Source organism: Poecilia formosa, unplaced genomic scaffold (genome assembly GCF_000485575.1).
Source record: "Poecilia formosa unplaced genomic scaffold, Poecilia_formosa-5.1.2 Scaffold10, whole genome shotgun sequence".
NCBI lineage: Eukaryota > Metazoa > Chordata > Actinopteri > Cyprinodontiformes > Poeciliidae > Poecilia > Poecilia formosa.
The window spans coordinates 295,453-313,134 of NW_006799949.1; the positions used below are offsets into that span (position 1 = coordinate 295,453).

Consider the following 17,682-nt stretch of genomic DNA (forward strand, 5'->3'; position numbering starts at 1 on the left):
TGTCATGCAAAATATGTCAAGTTTGTGGCTATAACATGAGAAAATGTTAAATTTAAGAGGTGTGAATACTTCTGCAAAACACAATATCTGGCATTTTCTCTGCTGTGACAATTGCTGCTCCGTTTTCTAAAAATCATCTGAAGTGGGAGTTTGTTTTGTTTGTAATCGAGCCTTTAAACAGTTGCTTCACTGTCCTGTTTGTGGTAGTCATGACGCACCCTGCAGGGGCAAGGATTACAGCAAACATCACAAGTCTTTAAATCAAGTCAATTTTAATGTCACCTGATGGTTTTAGTTTACAGAAACACAAAAGAATAAATCTGTGATGTAAAAACAAATTGTATAACTGCCATCACATTAAAAACAAGTCCAGTGATCCTTAAGCTCATTATCTGGTTAAAGTGATAAAAAAAATGTCAAACACCACAACTGCAAGAATTTCAAGCACTGAGAAACAAAATAAGAAACATGATTTACAATTACTAGAGGTATTTACAGAATATAAAAACTTATCTACATTATTTCCTGAGTTTAATAAAGAATCTGAAAGTTAAAAGTGGCAACAGGTGAAAAACAAGCAGTTTAAGTAAATGTCCCATTTTGCTTCACGACTGATTCCTGCTTGTTCTTTGTATTTGTTGTAAATCACATGGCTCTGAGAGTTTACATTACATCCATACTTCCTTTACTGTGATTGGTAGAAAAAACAGGAAGTCATTCTGCAGCTGATTCTATGAAGTCAAATAAGCTGAAAACTCTGATGGTGTTAATAATCTTAAAATTAGACACTTGTCCTGAACGACTGGATTTCTTGATCAGAAAAAGGAGTCGACTGCAACTATGATCAGTGTTGGGTTGAATGTCAGTAATGTGTGACTCATCGGTTTCTGCCGGAATGATGAACTATGTCATCTTACTGTGAACACATCCATGTCGGGAGTCATTTTTGGTGATCAGTTTAAGCTCTCGTTATAAACTGGTCCTCCTCTCCGGATTGGCTCCGATCTGAACCCAGCTGGTTGAACACCTTCAGCCTCACACCGACGTTGTGTCTGCCCTCAGCGGGGCCCTGCGGTGGTTCCCCTGGCCCTCCTGTTTCTCCGCATGTCGCCTCTTCTTCTCCCGTTGGTAGCGCTTCACTCCCCTGATTGTCTGGACCGTGAGCACGGTCCCGGCGGTGTACAGGATGGCGGTGATCAGCCCGAACAGCGCCACGGCTGCGTCACCCCCGCTCACGTTGCAGTTCATCCAGGTGTAGCCGTTCCGCGAGTATATAATCTCTCGCCGCTTGCACGTCTCCGTGGAGTTGACCTGGATGACAAAGTGCAGGTAGAGGCCCACAGCGACCACGTAGCCCACGGCACCCACTGCCTGAAAAGCCAACGCCCCCACCAGCAGCTTCTGATTCATGTGGTAGGCGGGTTTGTTCCCGGCGACCACAAACACCAGTGAGACGACCCCGAAGGTCAGGCTGAAGGCGATGCCGCCGTAGATACCGGGCGCCCTCATCTGGCTGTACTCCATGTCCAGTCGTCGCACCTCCTGCAGCTCGGTGCCCTGTAAGTTGAAGCTGCTGTCGATGCTGATGCCGCCCATGCCGCCCATCGACGACAAGCCTGACGTCACCATCTGGGCCGCGACCACGCAGATCAGGACGAGGGTGTTGGTTAGGACGGAGCAGATCAGCACGATGCCTGGCCAGGACAAGAAAGATGAGGGGAAATTGGTTCCATCGTTAAAGTAAAAACAATTAAGTATAAAGAAACTTGGAGATCCAACTCTGGATGGCTACATTAGAGTGGCCTTGTCAAAGTCTGGGCTTAGAGTTGAATAAAAAACTATGACATGACTTCAAACAGGCTGGAAATATGCCAATATGGCTGAATTAGAACAGCTAGGCAAAGAAAAATGGGGCAAAATTTCCTAATATGCTTGTTACTGCTAAGGTCTGTACAACCACTTCTTAGGTTTAAGAGTATCCAAGTTAGTCTGGATACTTGTTCTGACTTCACAAAGTTGTAACTTGAAAAGTAACTTGTGTTTATTATTGTATTTTGTTAATACAATTAGTTTCATAACAAAGAAAAACTAAACTAAAAACAACTCTCAGCATTGTAAATTGGTTAGGGGGAAAAAAAAAAAAACTCTCCAAGTCTCAGAGTAGCTTGGCTTCTTCCCAGAATCAGCAACAACCTTTGTCTGCTGAAACTCTGAGAACAGAGCGCAGCAGCAAACCGGTCGGACCGGTTTTCACAGGAGGAAATAATGAAGCTTGATGAAACCAAAGTCCGCACTCTTACGCTGCAGCTGCCTTGAGAGCAGCTTTCGGTTTATTTGACCCACATATTTCTTCTGAGAGTCTGCATACCTCTCCGGGAACAGATGTTGGTACATTTGGAGTCCCGGTGCTCCACCCGGGGAGCGTCCCTCGAATACCTGGAAGGGGGCTCGGATTCTGGGGGGCTGTTATGGGGGGCAGTATAAGAGCTGGAACACATATAAAATACTAATTACTTTCCCATACAGTTTGTCTAGGTGAATACAAGTATTTTTTCTTGTTTTAATCCGTTGAGAACGCCATATAATTCTGATCAAGACAATAATAGCAATACACTTTAAAAGGGACAATGCAGATCAAACATAAATGTCAGATTAATAGCACAAGCTAATATGTCGTCAGGTTAGAAGATCGTAGCAAATTAAACATGACACTATTCTTTTAGACAGATCCTCTTTACTGAAGTAAAACCTGTAAGGACGTAATAATCTTCTGTCTAGACTATGTGAAGTCAGGTTAAATATTCAATATATTTTTTGCTGAGCAAAACATTAATATAATTTCTGTCATTTGCTAAAAAATAAAACCCACTATTGTTTGACAAATAAGACATGTTTTCCTGAAAAAACATTACCAACATACTACAACTGTTGCAACAATCTAAAACTATAAGGCCACCTGATAAAAATTATTTCATTGCTTTTTTAAACTAAAGTAAAATAAAAATACAATTTGAGTGATGCTAGTAGCTCATTCAGAACCCTAAGAGAAATTACTTCACACCATACAGTAAAGACACTGTAAAATTAAAGGTAGTTTAATCAGTTTTTCTGCTAGTGTGGCTGTAGGATTCATTTCACTTGGATGTTTAAAATTAGATAAATCAGTATTATTGCATTATACAACTTGTTGCTGATTAAGCTTCACATTCTGTAGACTATGGCATTTAAGAAATAGCCATTCTTAAATTACTATTCAAGAAAGCCATTAAATAAAGGTAATAGATAAAAAAAAAATACTTGTAAGGTTATTTTTAATATCATGCAGCCCTATAGGACCCGTGTAATAATGGGCAAACAAAGCACAAATGGTCAAACACAGTTTTGATCAGTTGAAATTAAGGACGTGATTACTTCAACATACAGTTGAAACCAGATATTTAAACACACTAAATAAAAAGACACTTTTTATTACTGTCTGAAGTTAAATCAGACCTAACGTTTCTTGGTTTAGCTTAGTTAGAATTCCAAAAATTATCTCTATTTGCTAAGTGCCAGAAAACCTGGCAAGAAAGAACTTTTTTTTTGTAGAAAATTTTTGGTAACTTTTCCCGAATTCAAAAGTACATTTGGTCAGTATCAGGGATCACTGTCTCTTTAAAGATTTGACCCAAAAACGTAAACGTGAAATTCTGTCATCCAAAAAGTTACAAAAATGTTTACTTCATAAGGTCCCATAAAGGCAAAAGTTGTTAAAAACCAAGCCCAGAGAGAGGGACAACCTCCATTGTTCATAGCAGTGCTACTGTCCCACCTGTCCGGAGTGGACTGCCTGTTTTCCCGGGGCCGCCTCTGCTCTCCGTTCCTCTCCCGGTGTCCCCGGTTGGAATGGGGCGGTTGTTTCATACCTGTCGAGAGTAAATTACACATAAATGACCTTTAAATGACAAGAAAATTACTCTGCATACTTGTAAAAGTAACATTTTTATGTTAAATGCGCTTTAGAAAATTGTCTTTGTTTTTTAATCATTTAAATTCACAAACTTCCTCCGCCGTTGACGGAAATAACTCAAGGTTGAGGTAAACCACGCTGAAGCTCGCATCTGATTCGTAGCTCGTGATTGGGACTACAAAAGGAATATTTCCCTTATTTTAAAGAATCTTCACGAGTTTTGAACAGATTTACTTCAAAATGCAAAATACTTAGAATGATCTGACCTTGACTGAATTATTCGACCTGTTTATAGATCCTATAACAAATATGTGAATATTTTACTTTAGTTATAAGCATCAGGACGACTTTATATTGGGTCTTGTTGAAAAACGTTGGAACTTAAGACTGGTCACATCTGGACTAAATTATTGAAGACCAGTTTAATCTTTAAAATGTACTTTGTGTTTTGTAAATCCACAAAGTTCTGTTAGTAAAAATACAAATAACAACAACAACAACAACAAAAACTAAATGTGTCACATAGTTCTGCTTTGTGAAAACATCCATCCATCTTCTTTGCCAGTTTATTCGAGCACGGTCTCATCAGGACTCACCCATCTCTAGCCATCCAAAACTCACTCACTCATGATAATTTAGGAAGACAAATTAAACTCGGGGCTATTTAGTTTGGTAAATTTCGTTTTTGGGTTACCATATATTTTTTACTTACTTACATGGTTTCATTAGAATTATTAGTTTGTTTGCTTTTATAAGTCAGTCAAGCAGAATTGTGGAACAATTTCTACAAGTATGGGGTCAACACCAACTGGGGTGGGCCTTTGGCTTTTTTTTTTTTTTAACAAGAGTGGGAAAAGCTATGGGAAACCCTAGAAAGTTGATTTTTGTTTTCTCAAACAGGATAAATAAACTGTAAAATGCAACTTTCAAGTTTTTGACAATTAACTTATTTTGCGTGCATACAGAATATCATCACAGTCAGTTTGGCCAGAAGCCTTTCATTTATTTTCATTTTTAAAAAGAGAAATGGTAACACTTAATTTGGACATTAAAACCACTTTAGACAAGGTCCTGATAAAATTATATATATATATATATATATATATATATATATATATATATATATATATATATATATATATATATATATATTTTATTTTTAAGTGATTTAATTTATCATTTTATTAAAATAAAAACAATATCAATGTTTTTCAAGCATTATCTGAGATGCAGTTAATTTCAAAATGTGACTAGTCAAACATAGACTGAATATTTCTGCACTTATGTAACAACAATAAGAGCACAGTTTGTGATTTGTCGAGCCTTTAGTCTAATACCGAGAGTAAAAACAGAGTTTAACCTGAAAGTACAGGAGTAGCACCGAATCGGAAGCTAACTTCAGTGTCAGGTTTAAACGTTAACAATGTAGATAGTGTAACTATTTAAGAGACGATATAGTTAAAACCAGTGACTACTTTAAACACCCGAAACTAATCTCGTAGTCGTAAACTAAACACACTTTTGATTTCTAAAATTTAGTAGCGTTTTACGTTTGTTTACATTATCAGATATTTTTTGGCGTTAGCTTCAAAAGTTTAGCGAATAGTTCGGACCAACTTTGATTTATTGAATTTTAACTTACTGTGAGGTTGACAGATGCCGTTTTTAATCCAACTTTTCTGTTATTTCTGACACCTACTGTGTTATCAGAGTTTCACGTAGAGACAGCACCACCCTAACCTGGAAGAGGAGGAGGAGGAAGAGGAAGGTCTGCAGGTGATCAGGTCAGGTCGGTTTCAGCTGGAGCTTCAGCACAGACCAAGAGCCTTCCGGATGAAGTTCTGAACATTTAATGAATCAGCCGCTTTGTTCGGTGCTGTCAGTCCTTGTTGTGAAGCCAAAAGAAGCCTCTGGAGGAGTTGACCTTTCAACAGCAGCAGCACTGTCTCTCAGAGTCTCAGCCATCTTGTTGTTTATGTGATTGAAATCTCCCTAAAGAGCCCTCCTCTGCTTTTTCACACCACGTCGTAGTTTTCTTAAAGATACTATACACTGGTGTATTTATTTATTTTTCATTTGTCAGTGTAGACTGAAAATGAAAACGCATTATGGAGTTCAACTACTGAATTTCACAAAATACGAAGTTTAAAAAGTGCATGGAACACCTAATTATGCTCTAAATTTTGGTTGGTGACATCACAAAAGGCATAAGGATTGAGCTGATCAGTTTGCTTTAGTAATGCTATGGTGGATGAGTGACTTTTGACATATTTCACCTTAAATTCTGAACTTGACTTTTGCATGTGGTTTTATCTTGCCTGTTTAGACCAGAGTTTGAGTGTGATGACCCCCAAGCCATATGCAGAAGGTGACTGTGAAGCTGCCAGCAATCAACTTCAAAGCTAGCACAAATCTGCTTATATATTTACATTTCTCCATCTGATTAATTCCTATGTGTATTTGCTACTCAAAATGATTACCATATCCTGCTTAAATTGGTAATTTAAAATTTCCAGAACAGTGGGACTGCATGCAGTGTGAACTTGCACTCTAGCTTACTCAAACAGCTTCTTGTGACACTGCTGTCAACTGAAATAATGGTGATTGTAATGTATTGCAAGTGTACATAGCTTTCAGATTTATTCTCATTAGCATGTTGGGAGCAAAATAATTTGAATCCTGTTTCATTGGCATGCATAGATGATGGGTTTCCTTTCCCTCACTTTCCCAGTTTATGTAAAAGTATTGAAGCAAAATTTGCTTTTGTTTGTGTTCAGTCTTCTTTGAATATCAAGAGGCCATCCTTAAGCTGTCCTCAGAATGTTGGTGCATTCAAGTAACCAAAATGTCTTGGAGTGCTAAAACAAAAGTTCTTTTAAGTGGGACTAGGGAACCATGGCTAACTCCTGAGAAATATGTCCCCCAACATAATCTCCTCTACATCAAAGTTTACATTTAAAGGAAATGCTTACATCCAAAGTTTTATGGGTAATACAAGAGTCAAGAAAATATGATAAGGCTAAATGTAGAAAATCTTTTTAAAAACCTAAAAAGCTCTGGTGGATATATTTAGGTTCTGTACAGCCTGTACTGCTGGGATTCACAAATCATCCAACAAGGAAAAAATACAAACTTAAAAATAGCTGAAAAAAAGAACTCTTCAAGATAAACTAAACAACACTGAAGATAACGGTTTGTCTAAACATTTTAATAGTTTGATTTAAATAATCTTGGTGTTTGATTCAATTTAGGACAACAAAAAACAAGCATTTATCATATATATTTAACATCATTTCATTTTGTTTATACTACTTATGACCTATTATCCGCGGATTTTGACTGTAATAAACACTCCTTCCAGTAGAGGGCAGCTTGTATTACTGAAATCTATAAAGCATTTTCTCCAGCAGGGGGCAGCGACTCAAAATATGAGCACTTCCGGTCGGCCGGTACATGAACTCTTACAAACAAAACCATGAGGACACAAGTTTAGTGTCATAACCTTCCCTGAAGACAAAAACAAACCAGTCGTCATTTGAATGCTGTGCCTTATATTGTCTGCTTTTTAACCCAGGACATTTGAAGCCTCTCAAACCGGTCATGTCATTCCTTCGGTTAGCGGCTCGAAGCTGCAGAACTCTGACCGATCTTCGTTGTCCGCCTGGCGGCTTCATTACTTCCAGAAACACCGCTTCATACATCCAGGGCCAGAGTCCCGAACCCCGCATCAGGGAGTATTTTTACTACATTGACCATCAAGGACAGGTGAGCATCTGTCTAAGCCAAAAATAAAACGTCTCAAACAAACTGTATTCCAGTTGTTCACTATGTTTTCTGTGACGTTTGCAGCTTTTTCTCGATGACACTAAAGTGAAGAACTTTGTCACCTGCTTTAAAGGTTAGAGTTTCTTATTTAAGTCTAAATTGTAGAAATATTTGGAGTGTTTACTAGTATCACTCAGTGCTCCATTAATATGACTGTATGTTTTATTTCGTCTCCTGAGAAAGTGATGTTTAAATATGTTGTTTTTTTGTTTTTGTTTGGGAATCTGTTTTATTTAAAATAAAGGTAAATATATTAATGCAGCGACGCTTTAGTCGTTTTTCCAGAGTAAGAAGTGTGTGTGTGTGTGTTTACGTCTATCACAAATGACACTGAAACTAGCGTGAATATCATCAATATTATATGTTCATTAATGTGAAACATAAACATTATGTTCAGACTCAAAACTCTACAGTTTGCAGCCAGTGACAGTTAATCTGAGTAAATGGAACAGTTTATTTGCCATTTAATGTTTTGCAAAATGGTCCCAGGGCACCATTTTGCCCTGGTCTACTCAAATTTACCTTTGTTTTTTTTAAAATTTATTTATTTATATAGAATCCTTTACAGAAAACCTTCATCTCAAAGAATAAATATTTGGTGCACCAGATTACAGCCTTGTGCAGTCCCAGTAGCAGATAACAGAACACATGTAATGTCAGAGTTAAGAGCAATCAGACAATACACAACTGGGAGATCTAAATTTGGATTGTGAATTAATAAAATCTTAATACTTGGTCTGCAGTATCAGGTTTGCTGAATCAGTTTTGAGTGATTTATCTTGAAGATTACTGCCCCCTAGAGGTAGACCATATGAACCCAGTCATCTCTCCAGATGTCACGTGAATAAAACGCTTAAGGATAATTCTGCACACGGAATATAATTTTTGAAATACATTATATGTTAGGCATGTATATTACAGTGATGATGCCCTCCCGAGAGACTTCAGGGTTGCTTATTTGCTTTTGGCCATGCTTGAGATTTAAGAGTATTTTAAATATCTTAATGTAAGATATTTCTGGTGTATTTGAAGTTTGCTAGGTTGAATCTCACATTTCCAGTCTCAGAGTTTCTACTTGATCCTCTATAGGTCTAATGACTCTCGATTACAACAAGATTGTTCTGGGTGCCCGACTGTTGGTGAATACTTAAACTGAGATAACCAGATTACATTATAATACAATATGAGCAGATAGTACAAAGCCTATTAGATAATTGTCTATCAAAAAAGAAAACATGAATATGTATATGAGATGGCATCAGGTTTAAATGTGGAGGCTTCTCAGGCAGCTCATTTTTCTCAGAAATGGTGGAAGACAGCAAAACGTCCAACAACCAGCACCCTTTGAACCGGTCTCCATGAAGTATTTCTGAAGATAATCTTTTAGTGCAATTTTATTTTATTTATTTATTATTTTAAGCACAGTTTAACACTAAGCTCTCTGCTACAGCTTTAAATACCATTTTTGTTCAAAGTTTTAGCATCTGATGCATTTGTCTCATTTTTCCAGATAAACAGTTCTTGGTTTTCTTCTTCAGTCGCCTGCGGATAAATCAGAGCGGGCGTTACGAGGAGGATTTTCCATTCCTGTCTCTGTGCGGTAGAGAGAGGAACTTCCTGCGCTGCGACGACAGGCCGGTGGTTTTCACCCACCTGCTGCCGAACCCAGCAGGAGACCAGGAGCTGCTCTCGTATTGTGGCGGTGCAGAGAAGCTCTCTGTTCCTTTCCAACCAGAGGCGCTGTACATGCATCCAGTCAGCGGTCGGGTTTATCATCCTGGACTAGAGCGCTCGGGCGGGGTCGGACTGGTCAGGTCGTCCCTGGCCATAGAGCTGAGTCCGAGCTTTGTTTATCCACCAGAGAGTGGCCAGTCTGGACAGCCCACACACTTTCTGTGGAAAGGACAGGAGCACAGACTGACCAATGAGCTGGCAGGATGCTTCCCAGCAGTAGAGGATGGCAGTGGACAGCAGGGGAATCTGAGATGATCTTCAGAACAGTTTATAAAATCTAAAGTATCAGTTTTTGTCTCTGGCAAGTTAAAAAACTGCTGCTGTAGTTCAACTCTATGTGTTCATGTGAGAGAACAGTACAGTCTGATGAGATTGCATCTCGTGTTGCATCGTTCTGCTTCGAGTTTGGTTTTAATCAATAACAATCGCCATGTGAAAATTAGAAAAAAATGGAGGTTGTATATTCTCTTTTATCTTGCTTATTTTATGTCCTCACATTGTTGTAACGCAACAAAATTACTGCTTAATGTCGCAAAGGTCGCCAAACAAGAAGTGAACTGAAGTGTAGACTAGAGTATAACAAAAGAAGATTCAAGTAGTGTATTAATTACTGTTACATTTAATAACTTATTTGAACAAAATATGGCCATGTTGGTGAAAGACTGGGACAATAAATTTGTTGCCAGATGCATTCATTTGAAAAATCCTTTACCTCTTCTAAAAATCTTGTAAGACTTCTGTAAAGATGTAGAAAAAAACCCAGAGGGGGGTGGATTTTGAAGTGTTTGTTCGTATCAAGCAGGTGGGATTTTCTTATGTATTTGAGGACAAGGTCCACCTCCCTGAAATGTAGCAGCCACAGATCCTTTACTGAAATGTAAATGTATTACATCAGCGCAAATCAATCTCCATCTTTGTAGAAATTCGCTGACCTTAGAACAAAGGTGCAAAACTCCGGTCCTCGAGAGCCTGGTGTCCTGCAACTTCTTGATGTTTCCTTGTGTCAACACACCGTCATTAGCATGAGTCTACAAAACATGAATGGAGTAGAAGATGTTTCAGTCATCCGATTCGAGTGTGTTGGACTTTGGACACATCCAGAAGTTGCAGAACACTATATTAGTGTTTGCAGTGGGTAGCTTTGATGCAGTGGTATGTTGGATGTTATACTTCAAATATCTTGCATTCAGTCTACATGCCAATTCTCCATCTTTCCAGATGCTTGCAGAACGTGATGCTAAATGTAGTAGCTGAGATGAAAAAACTAATAGTCATTGCAATGATGGAAATGAAAGAGAAAAAAAAAGGTCAGGAATGTAAAGGTTACTTGTGACTGACTTTATCATTGCTTTATGTTCAGGTGTAGTATCACAGTTAGCCAGGCTCACAACTAAACAAAACTAACAAAGATTATGTGAATAGAAAATAATATCCTAATCCAGCACCTAAGATATGGATAGTTTAGTATATTATCTACTGGAAGTTTTCATCTGTGGGTCTTTAAACTGTTATCTTTTGAACTGCTTTATGTCTTTAACAGACTGCTGGTTCCTGAGAGCCCAAAGAACTGAATATATAAAACTGGTTATTTTTAATAGAATGTGTTGAAAATGTCTTTGGGATTTAGAAATGTTTCATGTTTGAAGGATTCATAAGCCATTGTTAGCTACACCAAGGAACAACAAAAAAAGAAAAAAAATAACTGGAAGACCTTCAGGAAGCAGTAGATCAAAAAATGACAAAGATAATAATTAAAGATATTTTTGAGTGATATCAGAATTTATTTATTTTGGCATCAAATTTGATAAATTTGATGCCAAAATAAATAACAAGCTGTGCAGCATCCGGTATTTTTACAGGGAGAACTGTTCCTCACCACAGTCGGTGCTGGACTCATGTGGATGTTTGTGGAACTGCAAGTCCCAGCAGCATCAGAGACGAGGATCCTCTCAGTCCGGGGAACATGGCAGCTCCGTCCACAGACGCATGCGGGCTCATGGAGCGCTCGGTCCGGGAGCGGGTCCCGCCTCTGCTCACCGACCTGTACCAGTTCACCATGGCCTACGCGTACTGGCGGGCCGGCCGGCACCAGGAGCCCGCCGTGTTCGAGATGTTCTTCAGGGACAACCCGTTCGGCGGCGGCTTCTCGCTGTTCGCTGGGCTGAATGACTGCCTGCTGTTCCTGCGGAGCTTTCGCCTCACAGATCAAGGTGAGGGTTCAGCCTTTTACCTCCTAGAGTTGCCGTCGCGCTTGTCATCATAATCCTTAAAAACCCCACCGAGCCAGCTACATTATGGTTACGGATCAGGAAGTGGGACTTTTACACTCTGTTAACACACACCGAGTTGGTTGTGCAATTCACCCAGCGTGAGAAAACGTGAGCTCCAGTGCAGCATTTCTGCAGATTTTGACCTTTAGTTCTGCCCTTTAACACGAACACCAAGAAGAATCTACAGACTGCTGTGTGTGTTGCACAGATTAAGAGGCCCTCATGAAGAAACAGGACACAAACAACGGATGGAGACAGATTATACTGCGCGCATGAAAGCTACTAATGGAGGCTTTTAGAAAATGTCTTTAACTGTAATACGCTAATTCGTAAAGCTCACTTTAACAAGACCATTCAAAGTATTTTGCACGATTATTAAACAACAAAAATGCATTTTAGTGGCAAAATTAAGAAAAAAATGAAAAGTTGGAATAACAATCAACTCCAAACAAGTGGGTTTTAGCTTGTTTTAAAGGGGTGCTGTTATGTATTTTCCAGACACGGTACCATGATATAGCATATGAAGTAACTGTTACCTTCAGCTGTTATAAAAAAATATATGTATCAAAAGAAATTTGACCATATCCACCAGAGGTGGATATGATGCATCCACTGTGTTGCGTTGATGTATTACATCAGATCCCAATTAAATGCAATGAAGTTTATGCTTGTGTGAAAACAATCAAAGGGGATGAACATTTTTCAAAAATAGTTTTACTACAGCTGCTGACAGGTTGATTCAAGTCACACCGCTGATGTCTGCTGATTTGGATTAGCTGCTCATTAGATTCAGTTCTATGACCTTACGGGTCATCCATGTTGCGTACTAGAGCACATGACTCCTAATAAAAAGGGTCATGGTCAAGCTCCAGCTGTCTTTGTGGATACAGATGTGCAGTTCCTGCGCTCCGTCCTGCCTCCCAACACCGACCCTGCCTTTTTCGACTTCCTGCGAGGCCTCGACTGTTCGGCCGTGACGATACGCTCCCTCCCGGAGGGTTCTGTGGTGTTCGCCAGGGTGAGTTTCTGCCCTGTAACTGCTGCAGTCACGGTGGAAGAAATATAACAAACTGACAGGTTTCTCACACTTACAGGTGCCTCTAATGGAGGTGGAGGGTCCGCTAGCTGTGGTTCAGCTGCTGGAGACCAGTTTACTGTGTCTGGTCAATTACGCGAGGTAAAAGCTTCAGATTTGGGTCAGCGGATAAAGGAACTGCTTTTATTTGCATCTAAAATCATCTAGCCTAGCCAGATCAAATATTTGATTGAACTGACCTGTTTTGTACTGCTCAGTGGAAGTGAGCTATTAGGATGATTGTTGATTCAAAAGCTTAATCTTCCTCTCTGATGACTTCAAATGTTGCTTCAGTATCTTAACATAATATTTGTTGCAATCTATTTTATGAATCCCATCATTAAGCAGGAAGTAAGCAGGAATAACACATTTTTTAGCTTACACATGCAAACGAAGGTCTAACTTTTTTTATTTTTCTGCCAAAATAGTTTATGCACATGATAATTTAGCCTCTGCTTCCTGTTTAATTTCCTTGAATTTGCCCTGATTTCAGTCTCCCATGTTCTGTTTTTTTCCTCCTCTCAGTCTGGTCTGCAGTAACGCAGCTCGTTTCCGCCTGGCGGCCGGACACCAGAGGAGGCTGCTGGAGATGGGCCTCCGACGGGCACAGGGGCCAGACGGAGGGCTGACCGCCTCGCGATACACACACATCGGAGGTGAGTGGACAAGCCCAGTCCTTCCAAAACCAACACCTTCAGAGGCTCACCAGCAATCTGTCTTCCAGGGTTTGATCTCACCAGTAACGTTCAGGCTGGTTTTCTGTTTGGGATTCCTGTTGCGGGGACAATAGCACACTCTTACGTCACTTCCTTCAACTCCTTGGAGGAGGTTTGGCCACAGGTAACACCATCTCAGTGGCCTCATGTTAGCAGTTTTTAGCTTTAAAGTGTCAGGACTGATTGTCCAAACAGTCATTTTAAAATGAAAGTTGGCGTCCTGAGGTCTGATTTAGCCCTGACTGTTTTGTGAACTTGCCGTATTTGTTCCCACTCAGACACTGGTGACAGCAAACGGAGACCCCAATCCAGTCGACATCATTTCTCTGACTAAAGGCTGGTTGAGGAGAGTCTGTGAGCTGATGGGAGCGGAGCCTGGGAAAATCCGTGAGGGCGAGCTGGCAGCTTTCGTCTCCTATGCCATCGCCTACCCTCAGAACTTCCTGCCTGTGATTGACAGCTACAGCGTGGGATGGTAACTCCTGACACTCTTATCTGGGGTTTTATTCTGTTGTTTTGGAGTTACTGGATGATTTGATGTCATCCGCTCCCTCAGCCCCTCACTCTCACTCCACAGAGTCAAAAAACTTACCTAAGACCTACAGTGGTCACTTCCTTGAGGATTTGATTAACCCAGGTCAAACAGGGTTCCTATACACTGTGCGGAAAATCTAGAATATGGAAAACGTTTGCTCAACTGGGAACAAGCGTTGAATATTTCCACAATAAAGATATTTTTCAATGCAAAAAATATTGATACCAAAAGGAACCTTACTTACTTACTGACTTCCTTAATTACCCACCCAAAACATCTCCTTTCTTATTGATGTTCACTAGTGGCAGTTTGTGTGTCTGAGAATATTTAATGAGACCTGGTTAATCAAGTATTTCCTTTTATGTGTTGTAGTAGTGGACTGTTGAACTTCTGCGCCGTGGCCTTGGCGTTGTGCGAACTGGGTTACAAGCCTGTTGGGGTCCGCCTGGACAGCGGAGACCTCTGCAGGCAGTCCATTGAAGTCCGTCGGGTGTTTCGACTCTGCAGCGAGCAGTGAGTCAGGTGCATGATGCATATGCGTGCAGGTTTTCTTAAGTTTGGCTTGGCTGTTTTGGAGAATCTATTGCCTCTCTCATCTGCAGGTTCTCCGTATCAACATTTAACTCTCTGATCATCGTAGGGACCAACAACATCTCAGAGGAAAGCATGGCTGAACTCAACAAGAAGGTGACTGAAGTATCATTATTATTAACATCAGCTTTTATTGAAAGTTTAAAAGAAAAAAAAAAACAAAGTCTATATTTTGCTTCAGGAGAATGAGATCAATGTGATTGGCGTCGGAACGCATCTGGTGACCTGCACCAAGCAGCCGTCTCTGGGCTGCGTCTATAAGGTAATTTCTCAAACAGGGGTGACCACATGTTGAACCACGTCCATCGTGTTGAGCTCTATGTTGTGATGTTTGTGCTCCAAGCTGGTGGAGGTGAGAGGAAGACCAAGGATGAAGATCAGCGAGGACCCACAGAAAAGCACTGTTGCAGGGAGGAAAACCGTCTATCGACTGTTGGATGCTGATGGTGAGATTCAGCATGTTTTCACCTGTGAGCATACTCACCCTGCTCTCCTGGTGTAGCTCCGTTTTTGTTTTGTGAAACCAGGTGCTGCTCTTGATGTTGCTGCAAACATGACTTCCTGTTTGTTTCCCCCTGCAGGTCATTGCTTCCTGGACTTGTTGTGTCTGATGGTCGAACCTCCTCCTAAGGCTGGGTGTACATTGACCTGTTATCCTCTAGGAGGCGATAACTCATCTGTTTCAGTCACTCCAGCTCAGGTGACCTGTCTGCGAAAGGAAGTCTTCCTAGAAGGGCAGGTTAGTCTCTACATCAAGCTTTTAAAACTATTTTCCCAAACTCTTAAAATCAGTTCATGCACTGAGAAAGAGATGAAAAGTTTCAGGTGTCCTCTGAATCTGCACCCTGTCCTCTTTGTCCATTGTGCAACCCTGGTTTTATATTTTGCAGGGTCTAGAAAATCATCTGCACATGCAAACCAAACAATATGTTATTACAACAGGGGTTTTTTTTTTGTAAGCAATGAGATTTAATTATCTAAATTTGTTTTTTGTTGCTTTTTATTTAATTATAAGATGTAGAGTTTAAGTTTGAGTTTTTGTCACAATATACAAAGGACATTCCTTGAGGAACGTTGATATAACTATCATTTCATTATCACTGTTAACTAAAAGATCATACAAAAACCGACATGGCATCTAGCATCTTGTCTTAATATTCAAGTTATTCAGTCTTCCATCTTCTGGACACTATTAATCAGTACAAGATCTGTTTTTTTTTTTGTTTTTTTTTTTACAAATCTAGACTGAGAAGGGACTTTTTGTCTTACTTAAACTGTTTCCCATTTTTTCTAGGTCACAGAGCCTCTGTGCAGTGCTGCAGAAACTAGAGCAAAGGTCCAGAGCTCCCTGCAGACCCTGCACCCTCGACATAAGAGGCTGCAGGAGCCTGACTCTTACACAGTGAGTTTAAATCTGGTCTGCATCTGATGCAAACCTACTTAGATGTCCTCAGTCTCACTTAACAGACAAATAAAAAATACTGCATTAGACTTTCTTCATTCTAAGAACATTAAGCAGATGGTTTTCTTTCCCACCAGGTGGCGCTCTCAGAGAAACTCCGCAACTTGGTTACAGAGCTCCAAAAAGGCAGCAACAGCGACAGCAACTTTCTGTTAGCCAACTAAGAATGTTTTTGTTTGTTTCCAAAGTGCCTCGCAGTCAAATGTGCACAAGCTGAAGTTGACTTCGGTCTCTAGCACTGGTTATCTCAAGCTCAATGAACAGAGTAGGAAAGGGGGTGGGGGTGAGGGCAGGGTCACAACTACATATTATTCAGGTGGATGCGAAAACATAAATCGGCGCCCCCCCATACCCCTCCAGGAAGGTACGTCTAGGTGAAGGAGCGTAAAAAACATACGTTAGCTCTGCCCCCCTCCCCCTCCTTGAGACGAAGACACGTGAAAGGTAAAACTAGCTACATTTACCCCGTTATGTGCGCGAGGTGAAGGAGCGTGAGGGCGCGCTGAAATGTATGCGAAGACATCATCGGCACGCTGCCCTCTCCAGACGGGGATTTGACCCCCCCCCGGTGCAGCGCCCCTATGCGTTGCATGCGCTGCATACCCACTTTTTGCACCACTGGGTGAGGGGGGGTCAGGGCTTGTGGGTATAAACAAATCACTTCAGTAAATGTTACTCAACATAGGTTTTTTCTAGCTGTTGGAATGTTTTATAAAAATCTGGTAATTGCAAAGTGGGCGGTGTAACTTGGGTTATGCTCATATTGCAGGATTTAATGTTCACATGTTTTTGGTGGGAGCGTTGTTTTGATTATTAAAGCCGGACCACCTGACTTTCACTCCAGTATAAAATGTTTGTGGTCCTGAATTTGATCTGCATGCGCCCAAGACATGACGTTACATGTAACACGCTGTGTTTGTAAAAGGAAATATAGGTCATCATGAGTGTAAATACTCTGGAGCATTTCTGCAATCCGAGCTGATAAAATCCATGACTTTCTGCTGTAATGTTTCTAAATACTTTGACAGGACCGTGTAAACTAAATGGAGCATCTGTCACATCTACCAGTCTTGTTTGGCTCGTTGTTTAATTTTGTTCGTGTCACTTCCCACCTGCTCCGGTGCAAAATCTGGGAACCTGTTAATTTAAAGAAGATCAGACAGGCAGCTTAGGAGCCTGTCTGATCTTACAGGCTCCTAAGATCTTACAAACACACGTAAGGCTATAATTTAAAGACTTATAGCCTTATGTGTGTTTTTGGCCTTGGGTAAAGTCATATTCTATAAGTCTGAATATTGTTGAATTTTTTTTTTTTTTCAGTAAGTTTACAAAAGAAAAAACATATTAAATAAACGTTTGTTTTTTCAAGCCTTTATATTTTTGTCAATTATGACGACTTTTCTACGTACTGCTAATGAAAGCACAGCATTTAAGATTATAATATTACATAACAAAGTTAATATTGGATATTAGTACCTGTCCAACACTATTTTTTCTTCAAATTCTTATGTAAACATAGAAGTTT

The 17,682-nt window shown here is 40.1% G+C and overlaps 3 protein-coding genes across 6 annotated transcripts; 2 read left to right on the forward strand and 1 right to left on the reverse strand.

Annotated features, from left to right (window-relative positions):
- Positions 1-254: 254 nt before the first annotated feature.
- Positions 255-5,779, reverse strand: LOC103129681 (MARVEL domain-containing protein 3). Of its 2 annotated transcripts, none has more exons than XM_007540867.2 (4): positions 5,690-5,779; positions 3,812-3,905; positions 2,369-2,487; positions 255-1,694 (listed from the first exon to the last, which is right to left on the reverse strand). In XM_007540867.2, the coding sequence occupies exons 2-4, from the start codon at positions 3,901-3,903 to the stop codon at positions 1,036-1,038; spliced, it is 870 nt and encodes a 289-aa protein (XP_007540929.1). In that variant the 5' UTR covers positions 3,904-3,905; positions 5,690-5,779; the 3' UTR covers positions 255-1,035. The 2 variants fall into 2 exon arrangements, with proteins under 2 accessions (XP_007540929.1, XP_007540920.1); XM_007540858.2 differs by lacking the exon at positions 5,690-5,779 and adding an exon at positions 5,592-5,678.
- On the forward strand, positions 5,658-10,196 carry cunh8orf82 (chromosome unknown C8orf82 homolog). 3 transcript variants are annotated; one of them, XM_007540840.2, is made up of 4 exons: positions 5,658-5,738; positions 7,524-7,714; positions 7,799-7,847; positions 9,285-10,196. In XM_007540840.2, the coding sequence occupies exons 2-4, from the start codon at positions 7,550-7,552 to the stop codon at positions 9,761-9,763; spliced, it is 693 nt and encodes a 230-aa protein (XP_007540902.1). In that variant the 5' UTR covers positions 5,658-5,738; positions 7,524-7,549; the 3' UTR covers positions 9,764-10,196. The 3 variants fall into 3 exon arrangements, with proteins under 3 accessions (XP_007540902.1, XP_007540910.1, XP_016520414.1); XM_007540848.2 differs by having other exon boundaries at positions 5,658-5,733; XM_016664928.1 differs by lacking the exon at positions 5,658-5,738 and having other exon boundaries at positions 7,247-7,714.
- A 1,259-nt stretch (positions 10,197-11,455) lies between these two features.
- On the forward strand, positions 11,456-17,222 carry naprt (nicotinate phosphoribosyltransferase). Its single transcript, XM_007540893.2, has 13 exons — positions 11,456-11,718; positions 12,669-12,796; positions 12,873-12,955; positions 13,379-13,509; positions 13,578-13,693; positions 13,848-14,044; positions 14,477-14,617; positions 14,707-14,791; positions 14,877-14,957; positions 15,039-15,141; positions 15,277-15,434; positions 15,990-16,097; positions 16,235-17,222. Exons 1-13 carry the CDS (start codon positions 11,472-11,474, stop codon positions 16,319-16,321), a joined length of 1,665 nt encoding a protein of 554 aa, XP_007540955.1. The 5' UTR covers positions 11,456-11,471; the 3' UTR covers positions 16,322-17,222.
- The last annotated feature ends 460 nt before the right edge of the window (positions 17,223-17,682 follow it).

What these genes read in the sequence shown, in the direction of transcription:
- LOC103129681 (XM_007540867.2), bottom strand. Translation starts at nt 3,903, where the DNA reads ATGAAACAACCGCCCCATTCCAACCGGGGACACCGGGAGAGGAACGGA. An exon ending in AGGCAGTCCACTCCGGACAG is followed by an intron (nt 2,488 to 3,811) that starts GTGGGACAGTAG and finishes TATGTGTTCCAG; the next exon opens with CTCTTATACTGCCCCCCATA. An exon ending in CAACATCTGTTCCCGGAGAG is followed by an intron (nt 1,695 to 2,368) that starts GTATGCAGACTC and finishes TGTCCTGGCCAG; the next exon opens with GCATCGTGCTGATCTGCTCC.
- cunh8orf82 (XM_007540840.2), top strand. Translation starts at nt 7,550, where the DNA reads ATGTCATTCCTTCGGTTAGCGGCTCGAAGCTGCAGAACTCTGACCGAT. An exon ending in ACATTGACCATCAAGGACAG is followed by an intron (nt 7,715 to 7,798) that starts GTGAGCATCTGT and finishes TGACGTTTGCAG; the next exon opens with CTTTTTCTCGATGACACTAA. An exon ending in CTTTGTCACCTGCTTTAAAG is followed by an intron (nt 7,848 to 9,284) that starts GTTAGAGTTTCT and finishes TCATTTTTCCAG; the next exon opens with ATAAACAGTTCTTGGTTTTC.
- naprt (XM_007540893.2), top strand. Translation starts at nt 11,472, where the DNA reads ATGGCAGCTCCGTCCACAGACGCATGCGGGCTCATGGAGCGCTCGGTC. An exon ending in CTTTCGCCTCACAGATCAAG is followed by an intron (nt 11,719 to 12,668) that starts GTGAGGGTTCAG and finishes TTGTGGATACAG; the next exon opens with ATGTGCAGTTCCTGCGCTCC. An exon ending in AAGTCTTCCTAGAAGGGCAG is followed by an intron (nt 15,435 to 15,989) that starts GTTAGTCTCTAC and finishes CATTTTTTCTAG; the next exon opens with GTCACAGAGCCTCTGTGCAG.